This window comes from Malus domestica, chromosome 13, assembly GCF_042453785.1.
Source record: "Malus domestica chromosome 13, GDT2T_hap1".
Taxonomy (NCBI): Eukaryota; Viridiplantae; Streptophyta; class Magnoliopsida; order Rosales; family Rosaceae; genus Malus; species Malus domestica.
In genome coordinates this window covers 19,336,393-19,347,511 of record NC_091673.1, presented here as the reverse complement: position 1 = coordinate 19,347,511, position 11,119 = coordinate 19,336,393, and the positions used below count along the sequence as shown (strand labels likewise).

Genomic DNA, 11,119 nt, shown 5'->3' with positions numbered 1-11,119 from the left:
GATAAAAAAGAGTATGAAAATAATTTATTTATGTAAAGGCAATATAGTAATCAACCTAGTTTTCATCCCAAATGAAATGAATTAGTAAACAATTTATATAGACTCAACATCATTCCTACTTCGATTCTAAACAATTTTAGTAAACAACTTCAATAAAAATCTGATTCTAATTTCACCTTATTCAATTCTTCCTTAATTTAATTTCTCTTCAATTCAACTTCACTTACTTTAATAAGGGATTAGTACACGCGCCCTTAAAAAGTTTTGCGGCACCATTTATCTGCTAGTAGTAACTGCTAGGTCAGCAATGCCATTTCCAACTCTCTCTCCTCCTCCTCACTCGTCTTCTCTCATCGGATTATCATCCAATCCCAATCGCCATTACCATCTCAGTCCCACTTCCACCGGAAACCATGAAGATAATGGTGGCATTGAAGCGCGTCGTCGACTACGCCGTCAAAATCCGAGTCAAACCGGACAAGGCAAGCCAATCCAATCCCATCCCATTTCTTGTTTCGTTTCAAATTCATGTAATTCTAATCCAACAGTTTCAATTCTTCTGTTTCACAGAGCGGCGTGGAAACCCAGAACGTGAAGATGTCGATGAACCCCTTCTGCGAGATTGCTTTGGAAGAGGCCCTCCGGATTAAAGAGTTCGGGATGGCATCGGAGGTGGTGGCTGTGTCCATGGGACTAAAACAGTGCGTGGATACGCTCAGGACAGGATTGGCTATGGGCGCCGATAGGGGAATCCATGTGGAGACTGATGGCCCTCTCTACCCTTTATCCGTTGCTAAGCTTCTGAGAGCTCTCGTGGAGGTTGAGAAGCCTGGACTTCTTATCCTGGGCAAACAGGTTAAAAGTTAATTTCTTTTAGTTTTTATGGGGTTTTGAGGAAGACGGTCGCGCTTGTCTGCATTCAAGTTCGAATCTCTCTGTCTCGTAGATTGGATTAAATTAATTAGAATATTGCTCCAGGAATTAAAATGGATTTGAATTTTGTGGCTTTGCATTGTTGGTATTGGGTTGAGGAAGTGGAGATTTGATCTTTTATGCGTATTTGAATTTTGTGTAGGCTATCGACGATGATTGCAATCAAACAGGGCAAATGGTTGCAGGACTTCTGAACTGGCCTCAAGGGACCTTTGCTTCAAAGGTCAGTTTTTCTCTCTTCATTCATTCAGCTAGAGAAGAAATACAGTTGCTTGCAATTTTTATACTTCGGTTTCACGCTTCCTTGGTTTTCTTTTGTTTGACGCGATTAAGCAATTAGGGAATATATCATCAAGCTGTTCGTGCGGTATTTTTTGAAGGTTTCAAATGTAGGTGAATATGAGACAATATTTGAACTCCATGTGTTGCTTTTGGGGATTTTAATTGGTAAATAGAACTGTTTAGACACTGGAGTTAATAGATAATATAGTTTGTTGATGCTGCTGATTATCGGTTTCTAATGCGTCTTTTGTTTTTAAGGGTGATCAAAGGGGTTGGTTTACAATTGTTTTAAATTGTAGTGGGATATGAGCACTAGTCACTACCCCATTTTCTTCAGAAATTGATATCCAGGAAGTTGAGGTTAGGGATGTGTTCCTCTCTCTATGCTTTCCAAATACATCTGTTCTTGATGCAGTGCATAACAATTAATATGGTCCCTATATTAAACATGTTGTTGGTGACTTTTCATCTTTTAAAGCCATGTTTTAATTAGATGCCTAGTAACTATAATCTTTAGTATTAAGTTATTTATCCTATCAATGTAAGGTAGCCTCCTATTTAAAGGGTTCCATATGTAAGATTAAAAAGTCAATTAGTGAATTATAATCAATCTAAGAAAAAAGTGAGTTTTCTCCTTCCTTAAATCAAGTGTTAGGCTTGGTCGTGTTGAGTGAATCCATAATTAGCGACGTGAGTGATTCCGTGGCCCCTGGTTGAGTGATTCCCAGGTTCTATCCCCATAGCAACATCGAACGAGTTCCGTTGCCCTGGTTGAGTGATTCCCAAGTTATCTCTCCCTTTCCTTTGGTTCGTCCTGCATCAGTTCTACTGATATCCCTATCCACCTGGATACTTTATGATTTCTGAGGTCATAGAGAATAACTAGTGGAAAATTGGACTCTGTTTTGTAAAAGTTTTTTTGCATTGGTCAAAGTGAATTTTGAAACGCAGCATGCCACAAGGCCAGATAGCACGATGGAAGGTTCTAAAAGTGAAATAAGGTTGTAAAGACTACTAATTGTGGTGGTGATACTATAGTTAGTAATTCAGAACGACAAAGAGATAGAGGAGATGTCAAAAACACATAAGGCTTGACAGAAAAATGATAGAAGAGCAATGCTCAATTCTTTGTTACCATAAAATTATAATTTCAAATTGTCTCCTTTAGCATATCAAACTCCCTCCCTAATATACTAGTGTGCCAAAACATCTTCATCAATCCAAATACAACTCCCTAAGCCACTGAAACATATTAAATGACAATTGTTCCACCTAGCCACTTAATTTAAAACACAACTTACAATACATGAAAATTACTACAAAACATTACATCACAACCTAAGATACATGAATCTCAAATTAATAATTAACGCAGTGGATGAACACCAAAATACCAAAAGCCCCATTGAATAAACTCCTTATTCACTACATCAGTTAGAGGCATACATACTGATTTTGTCACATGTTATTGATATTGCATTCTGTTCTAGCATGATTTTCATACATTATGAATTTATTCCTATGACGAAATGTTGCCAGTAGGTTGTGCTGGATAAGGAGAAGCAGGTAGTGACAGTAGACAGAGAGGTAGATGGTGGTCTCGAGACTCTGTGTCTAGATTTGCCAGCAGTGATCACGTAAGTATCTGATCTTGTCATGTATTCCTGTGTGGACACTTTGGACTTTTAGATGCTTCTCTTTTCACTTTCAAATGCATTGTGCTATCTTTTAGAGAATTGGAAACTTTGCAAGTATAAATTGTAGGATCAATTAGGAAATTGAAACAGCTTTCAAACTTCAATAGTTCAAACTTAATTACTTTATAACAAAAACTTCAAACTATTTTCTGAAATTGAGAAGTAGTTCAATTTGAAGTAAGCATGAGTTATTTCTGTTATAAATAGAAGTTATCCTAAATAATTATAGTAATCATCCTTACCATTTATAGTCGGTGAAGCAGTTGCTACTTCCACGACACTATAAATCCCAAAAACACTAGCGAACAATCATGTCTTTCCTTATGTAATATTCTTATCTTTCTTAGTCATCCTTTAGAAGTTAACAAGCATCCTTTGCTTTGTGTGTGGTTCCTTGCAGAAACTGGGATGCTTTCTAAGTATGAAATTCATGCATAATACAGTCCCTGTTCTTGCCCCCTCTGCTTACACAAATTATCACAATAATATTCAGACCAGTTAGTTTATGAAAAAAGTATAATCTTCAGACCATTTTGATTAAAAAGCTCTAATGGCCCATGGGTAAGATTACACATTGGATATATGGAATTTCTTTCCATTCGCATTTTCACAAGATTTAATGTTATTAGGAAGATATATAAGACAGATTTCATAATTGTCGTACTCTCTGTCTATCCAAACCCGACAAGAAAGTAAAAATTACAACTCTTTCTTTTGTTGCTACTGTGCCATGTCTCCCTTTCTCTTCAATCTTTCTCCAGTCCTTTCTCTTCAACCTTTCTCCAGTCTGCCCCTTTACAAGTTCATTTCTTCATCTCCCTAGTTGTAGCTTGGTGGAAGAATTATCTCCATTTCCCTTATTTGTACACACTGGATGGATGGAGATATATAGTCAAATTGAAAAAGATGAACGGCTCAGAAGTAGATTAGCTCGCCCCATTATTTGGTTCAAAGATAACATTTCCACTCACGTAGACTGCAATTTTTTTCCCAGTTAAATCGCAGGCCTAAACCCAAAGTACTATACTACAATTAACCTCGGTCTAGTAATTGAAGCCATACCATAATATAGATTACCAACACACTTGTAAGACCCAACTAAGTTAAGAAATCTGCTGCCAAAATTTCTTTTCCAATGAACAACTTCCTTTGATCAAACATCTGTACTTGGTGACAAGACCAATCAACCCATAATAGCTGAATCATCTCAACCAACAGATTGGAGATTCTTTGATCCCAAGCCAGCTTAAGAGCATGGTATAAAGATCAACGTCCAGCTGAATATCTCACCTGAGCAGTGTTAGCATTAAAACCCAACAGCCAACCACCATTACAATCCTAGAAGCATCAGGCCCTTGCCTAGGACCATACGCATTCAGCATCAAGTAACCCTGAGGGAAGGTGCTTCCCAAGCCAATAAAGCTTAAGGCATACTGAGGTCTGCAAATAAGGACCTGGTTAGCCTTGAATCAGTCCAAGGGTATAGTTGCCTGTTCTTTAGGAGTTCGACAACTAGAACCAAACTCATAAAAACAACTCCACCTCCGTTGGCTAGGCAATTAAAAAGAGAAAAGTGTAAAAAGGAAGGCTGTGGTGATAAAGCCGAGCCTTCAATTAAGATAGCTAGGGTAATCCTAGAAGCTATGAGCTTCTCTAATTATTAGTTTCAACGTGTTGTTAACTTTTTTGTCTATATATTAGTGTCAAATTAGTTTTAAAACAATTTTATTTTACTCTTAATGTAGACAGCATGCATTAATTAATAATATGATTAGAAAAGATAAATGCCACTTTATTTTATTTTGTTCACTTATTAAATGATATGGATAAATGGTCTTACCGCGTAAAATTATACTAAAAGGGCAGACAAATTTAATAGTGGTGGATCATATCTTTATATTGAGCTCGACAGATATGAAGTGTCAGGATGACAAAATATTGATGATTTTTTAAGTACACTTGTTACTTTATGATGTAACTATTTTATTTTGAAGGTTTCAACTATTAGAATATATGAGATATCAATTAGAGTAATGGACTGAAATGCAGCGAAAACATCAGCACATACATCATGAATGATGGGAAGGAGTAGGGAGCTTGTCTAAACCTGATTTTCTGGTGAAAAATCGTAACTGATACTCGTTTCTGTGGTCCTCTTGCAGCACCGATCTGAGGCTAAACCAACCAAGGTATGCAACACTCCCGAACATAATGAAAGCAAAATCGAAGGTCATAAAGAAGTACACTCTGCAGGATCTGAATGTGGAACTCAAATCCGATATAGAGCAGGTTCAAGTCACTGAACCTCCCAAGAGAAAAGCAGGGGTCCTCGTTTCTTCCGTGGACGAGCTGATTGACAAGCTTAAGAACGAAGTCCATGTCATTTAACTTTTCTATCAGTACTTTGCTTCAAAGCCTTGTGCTGATCAAGCCATTTCTTCTGACTAACGACAACTGCATTTTATGGAAATTTAAAGCTTAATCCAAAGCTTAATAAGTTCTTAGTCATCATACGACTACGACCTACTAAATCTTTGATATTGTATATTTTTACTTTACACTAGGTTGTTCTTGGAGATGGGGTATTCTTTATCCATTGTGACCTTTCTAGCATGTTATGTCTTGGAATAATACTTAGGCCGCTCAAAAAATGTGGAGATTTCCTCCTCGAAACTCTTTCTTGGCTGATTCCCAGAGTTTCATGTTTATGATTAAAATCGTTATGTTATAAATTACTTTGTAAATGTCATATATGCAAAAAATGATTTACAATATTAACGGTTCTGATCCTAAACATGCAATTCTACAATTCACCATGAAGCGTTTTGAGGAGGAATTTATTCTCATTCTTGAGTGGCCAATCACTGTTAAATGTTTGAGATGGCGGAGGTGTGAAGAGTAGGGGTGGGTTCGGTTCTGTTTGGTTCGGTTTTTGGCCAAAATCGGAAACCGAATCGAAATTACTATTCGGTTTGGTTCGGTTCGGTTTTCTATCGGTTTGTGTTCGGTTCGGTTTGTATTCGGTTCGGTTTTTCTCCTGCTTTTTGTTTTTGGGGAATTTTGATTTTTCTTTCAATTGAGCCTTGCTGCAGAGAGCAATGCAACAATGGTCCAAACAATCACAGAGAGCAAACATTCAAACAACCACAGAGAGCAAACATTCAAACCAAACCTCTAAAACTGTATAAGTATAACAGAAAATTAAACGAGAGTATGGGTTCGTCGCTGGGCATAAACACCTTGTTCCCCACCTGCTATTTGCACCAATTTTCAGTTCAATTTTAACCCCAAAAATAACTGGCAATCAGTAGAATGTCATGGCTGGAAAAGATTGGAAATTTTCTAGTTAATATTCAAACTTAATTCCATAGCTAAACAACAACAAAAAGTAAATGAAATTATCATCAGTTTCATGGCGGGAAAAGATTGGAGTCGTCTCTAATTAATCAAATCTTGAGAGTTTCATTTGATACATGAATTCTAATCCAACAATTCTGATTCTGAACAAAATTACTTGGTGGTGTAAATGTACCTTTTTCAAATCATTCCCAACATTGGGAAATTCGATGAACAATTCTCGTAAAACGGGTTGCGGATCGAGCCGACTCCAGCCTGGCTCTGAATCGTCAGCACTCATCCCAGAACCGGACTCATCACCGTCATCAACACCATAAGCCCTCTTCTTCTTTGATTTCCTTCTCTTCGTCTCTCTCTTGCTTCTCCGTTCCTTCTCTCTTCTCGAACCACCGTCATCTTTTCTGCGATGGTACCTTTTCGAATAGCACTCGGATTCCTCGGAGCTGAGGAAGGCGATAAATATGAATCGTCGTTGGTTGAGTCCTCTAATTGCTTTTGCTTCTGATTTGGATTAGGGATTAGGGATTTGGGGTTTGGGGTTTGCGATCAAAAGTGCAGAAGCAACAATAGATTGAATTTCAGGGAATCTCGGGGGCTGGGGCCCACTCGTCCTTGAACCAAAAGCCGGACGACCTAAGCACCTTCTAGCACGACTCGAGAAGCTTCTCAGAGACGTCGAGCCGAAGGCGTCGAGCTCAGAGCCAGAAAAGAAGAGGATCTGGAGGGGGCGGTGCCGTCGAGGAAGTGGAAGACGCAGATGCGGATGGAGGAGGGGCGGGCGGAGATGACGATGCTGAAGAGGTTGGAGTGGGAGTGGGCGAATTTGGGGGAGAAGTGGAGTTTGTGGGCTGCTACTCGAACTGGGAAGTGGGAAAACAGGCGAGACCGAGAGATGAGGGTTAGGGACCTAGGTTTAGGTTACATTTCGGGGTGAAAATGGTGCCGTTTTAGAATTAGGATTATTAATTAATAAATTAACTTCGGTTCGGTTCGGTTTCTTTACCTTAGAAACCGAAACCAAACCAACCAGATTCGGTTCGGTTCGGTTCAACAGATTCGGTTCCGTTCGGTTCAACAGATTCGGTTCGGTTTTTTTTTCGGTTCGATTTTTTTTGCCTCGGTTCGGTTTTCGGTCCGGTTTTTTTCGGTTTTCGGTTTTTCCAACCCACCCCTAGTGAAGAGTTGTATCCTATTTAAGTCTCGGATAGAAAGGCCAATACTAGTAATGGCTGGTCATTCGAGTCATTGTGTAAAATAAAGTGAATAATGAGTTTGGTGTGTCCTTCAAAACAATCACGAAGAACATGACGAAAGACGAGAGCTGACGAGATGCAGCCAATAACGTAGTTGGACCAATTTTACTGTCCATGGTCAAGTTATCAACATTAAGGTTGTACTGGTTGAGAGACTTTCTATGTCCACGGAAGGTCCACCATGCATAATAATACATGTGGAGTGAAACTGAAAAATATATCTTCTATCCACTTATATTATGAGACGTCAATGTATTGATTTGTGTTCTTGGTACACTAAAAAAATTCTGTAGGTTTTGTTCCCTTTTCTTATGTGATGGTTTATTATTTTTTATGTTAGAAATTTTTTTCCTTGGTTGGTTGGTTAGTGACGGGGACAATTTTAGTTTCATACCGATATTTCTTTAGTTTCATCAAAGTTGTGACGTACGCATCACATACCATAGAGAGACCATTAAACTTAATGGATTTATTTGTTGGAGTGTAGATAATAAGAAGAATTTCATTGATGCAAAATACAAGACCTTGGAAATGAATACCTTATTGTTTAGATGTTTCTGATGTAACATTTCATATGTTATTTTATATTATTCTTGCGGCTAGTGGTCGCCTGAGACATAATTATACAAATGCAATTATTTCTTTATAAAAAGATGTCATATCTTACGACTTCATTCGAATTATTAATACTCTTGTAATTGGTTATTTTATTTTATTTTATTTTACAAATCACTCGCAATCAGATTATGTATCTTCTTATTGCGTGAATATTTCTTTAGTTTTTTTAAATCTCTAATGACAGAAGGGAAATTTGAATATCATAAAAGCTTTTCTTTTTGTGTTAATCTTTTTTTTATAAGGGTAATACAAGGAAGACTAAATTTTTAAACAAATTTTATAAACCAAATGATGTGGTTGTTGATGATTGAATTATCACTTAAGTATTTAACATTTAATTCTTATCAGTGAGTCGGTGATACATCATTTGGTTTTCAAACTTGGTTTAAAAATTTGATATCTCTAGTATTATTCTTTTCATGTTACACATTTAGTGAGAGTGTGAGTGATTACATTCATTGTTTATCAAAATGTATTTCCATTAAAAAAAAACAATATATCTAACATTAGTAAAATTATAAAAAAAAGAATCAATTGTCATATGCTTGGCGGTGTAATACGAGGCTAATTATTTATAAAACAAAATAAACAACTTTCTATATCATAAAAAAATTAATTGTTGTTGTTGTTTTTGTTTTTTTTGTTTTTTTGTATGATTACTTTTTTTTTTTCAAAAATAACCAAATTTAAATTTACATCAAAAGTCCAAAGAATCATATTAATAGCAGAAGACTCGGTCTCTCTTGTAATCTCTAATGGGGGAATGGATAGAGTATCTTGATTACATCGACGAAACCCAACCCACCGATTTCCTTTGGCCCAACGACACCCCTTCTTTCGGCGATTTCGAATTCTCCGCCGTCGATGTTCCGGCTGCCGCCGCTTCCTCAGCCTCACAGTCACAGGAAAAGGAGTGCCCCCGCAAGAGGTATTTCCTCCTATTCCATTTTCGATGAAATCTGAAATCTTCAGAAATGTAATGCTTTCTGAGTCGCGAAAGCTCCAAACTTTTTGTCACGAAATTGACTGTTTGATTGGTGGTGTTAAGGGGACGGACGGATTCGTGCTCTGGAGGATCAGGGGCAAAAGCTTGCCGTGAGAAATTGAGGAGGGAGAGATTGAATGACAGGCTAATCTCTTTTTTTATTTATTTTTTTTTTTTGCAGATTTTTAAGAATTGGGTTGTTTTGTAATGATGAAAAGAATGGTGGGTTTTTGTTTTCTTTGTGATTGAGAAGTGTTGGTGTTTGATTATTTTGTTGCAGGTTTGTGGAGTTGAGCGGTGTTTTGGAACCCGGGAGGCCGCCGAAGACGGACAAGGCTGCTATACTTGATGATGCCGTAAGGGTTTTGAACCAGCTTAGAGCTGAAGCTCAGGAGCTCACAGAAACAAATCAAAAGTTACTTGAAGAAGTTAAAAGTTTAAAGGTTCGGTAAACATCATTTACTTGAAGTTTGTTTTCTTAATGTTTTATGAAAATGTTCCATTGAGAGTGTATGAGATTTGGCTTTAGATTATCTCAAAATTCAGCTGAATTGCGTATTGGAGAGGACCAATAACTATGCTGTCGATGATCTCAAAATTCACTACTAGAAAACTTTTGAGTACGCACTTGTTTACTGTTCTTGCATATTACAGGCAGAGAAGAATGAACTTCGTGAAGAAAAACTTGTCCTGAAAGCAGATAAAGAACGGCTGGAACAGCAGTTGAAAGGTATGGCAATTTCACCTTCTGGGTTTGTTCCAACCCACCCAGCAGTACCAGCTGCATATCATCCTGGGGCAAACAAGATGGCTGTCTATCCTAGCTATAGTCTGGTCCCTATGTGGCACTATATACCTCCATCGGTCCGTGATACATCTCGTGATCACGAACTTAGGCCCCCTGCTGCTTAGGTTTTTATCCATTGTTGACAATATGTCAGCGCTGTTTCAATTGCCTGATTTTAATTTGGCTGGTGGCACGTGTGTGGCTGAATTGTTAAATGTAGCTTGAAGGCTCTCATTTTCGGAATAAAACGGCTGGTAAATGTCCAGTATTTACCATATTCTGTTCTTACTGTTTTTTACCCCAACCTTTTTCAATAGCATGTCTGATAGTACTGGTGGTTCTTGGCAACATATTACGCTGAATTTCTTCCTTTCTGTCTTGCCGTTTTTCTGTTCTGTTTGTTCTGTCACGAATTTCTTTCTATCTGCATTGTGCATATATTGAAGTTCATTGAGTTTTGAGCACTTTTTTTATCAGTAAGATTCCGACAAATAAATGCATCAAGCAAAACTATTCTCTGGTGGAATTTCTCTTGTTTCCGTCTGCTCAGTCGATCGCTCTTGTCACCCTCGTCTTGTTCCTCTAAGGTTTACCCGGTTTTGAATTTCGATTTGTGATTTTTGTCCCCATGGTTTTCAATCCAATCCTTATGGTTCACCATGCAGCACATCCTTCTTTGTTGAAGTGATTTTTTGAACCGCATTATCCTTACGCTCTTCCGGCTTGATGTAAACTTCATCCCCTTCCTTTCCCACAACAGCAAGTATAGCCTGAGAACGACAATAACTGGCCCTACTATAAAGGTCGTACCCAGTGTACAAGGCTCCCGCTTTACGCAGGGTCTGGGAGAGGTGAATGTCGGCTAGCCTTACCCCCATTTATGGAGAGGCTGCTCCCAAGTCTCGAACCCGAGACCTACCGCTCATGGGCGAAGGCACTTGCCATCGCACCAACCCTACTATGCTGCGCAAAAAAAGTGCGCTTCACTAATATGGTTTGAAAATGTGATCCCTCTAGTGATGTGCATGCATTGCCACCACATTCTTTATTTTATAAAACCGTCGTCGATCAGATGACATCCTCCAACAAAGTGAAGACTGTATGTCGTTAGAACAAATAGCCGTTGACAAGTAGAATGCCTTGAATGAACTCAAGATATGCGCTGTAAACGCATTTAGTTGAAGGAAGATTTTAAGACCAGAGCACA

General features: G+C 38.1%; 2 protein-coding genes across 2 annotated transcripts; both read left to right on the top strand.

The window, feature by feature from the left end:
• Positions 1–257: 257 nt before the first annotated feature.
• LOC103453422 (electron transfer flavoprotein subunit beta, mitochondrial) lies at positions 258–5,600 on the top strand. Its single transcript, XM_008392965.4, has 5 exons — positions 258–482; positions 571–855; positions 1,076–1,156; positions 2,758–2,852; positions 5,075–5,600. Exons 1-5 carry the CDS (start codon positions 414–416, stop codon positions 5,298–5,300), a joined length of 756 nt encoding a protein of 251 aa, XP_008391187.3. The 5' UTR covers positions 258–413; the 3' UTR covers positions 5,301–5,600.
• A 3,142-nt stretch (positions 5,601–8,742) lies between these two features.
• On the top strand, positions 8,743–10,187 carry LOC103414720 (transcription factor bHLH104-like). Its single transcript, XM_008353086.4, has 4 exons — positions 8,743–9,068; positions 9,189–9,269; positions 9,406–9,568; positions 9,780–10,187. The coding sequence occupies exons 1-4, from the start codon at positions 8,896–8,898 to the stop codon at positions 10,035–10,037; spliced, it is 675 nt and encodes a 224-aa protein (XP_008351308.3). The 5' UTR covers positions 8,743–8,895; the 3' UTR covers positions 10,038–10,187.
• The last annotated feature ends 932 nt before the right edge of the window (positions 10,188–11,119 follow it).

Coding starts and splice junctions, on each gene's coding strand:
- LOC103453422 (XM_008392965.4), top strand. CDS start 414: ATGAAGATAATGGTGGCATTGAAGCGCGTCGTCGACTACGCCGTCAAA. Junction 483..570: donor TCCGAGTCAAACCGGACAAG/GCAAGCCAATCC, acceptor TCTGTTTCACAG/AGCGGCGTGGAAACCCAGAA. Junction 2,853..5,074: donor GATTTGCCAGCAGTGATCAC/GTAAGTATCTGA, acceptor GTCCTCTTGCAG/CACCGATCTGAGGCTAAACC.
- LOC103414720 (XM_008353086.4), top strand. CDS start 8,896: ATGGGGGAATGGATAGAGTATCTTGATTACATCGACGAAACCCAACCC. Junction 9,069..9,188: donor AAGGAGTGCCCCCGCAAGAG/GTATTTCCTCCT, acceptor GGTGGTGTTAAG/GGGACGGACGGATTCGTGCT. Junction 9,569..9,779: donor AAGAAGTTAAAAGTTTAAAG/GTTCGGTAAACA, acceptor TGCATATTACAG/GCAGAGAAGAATGAACTTCG.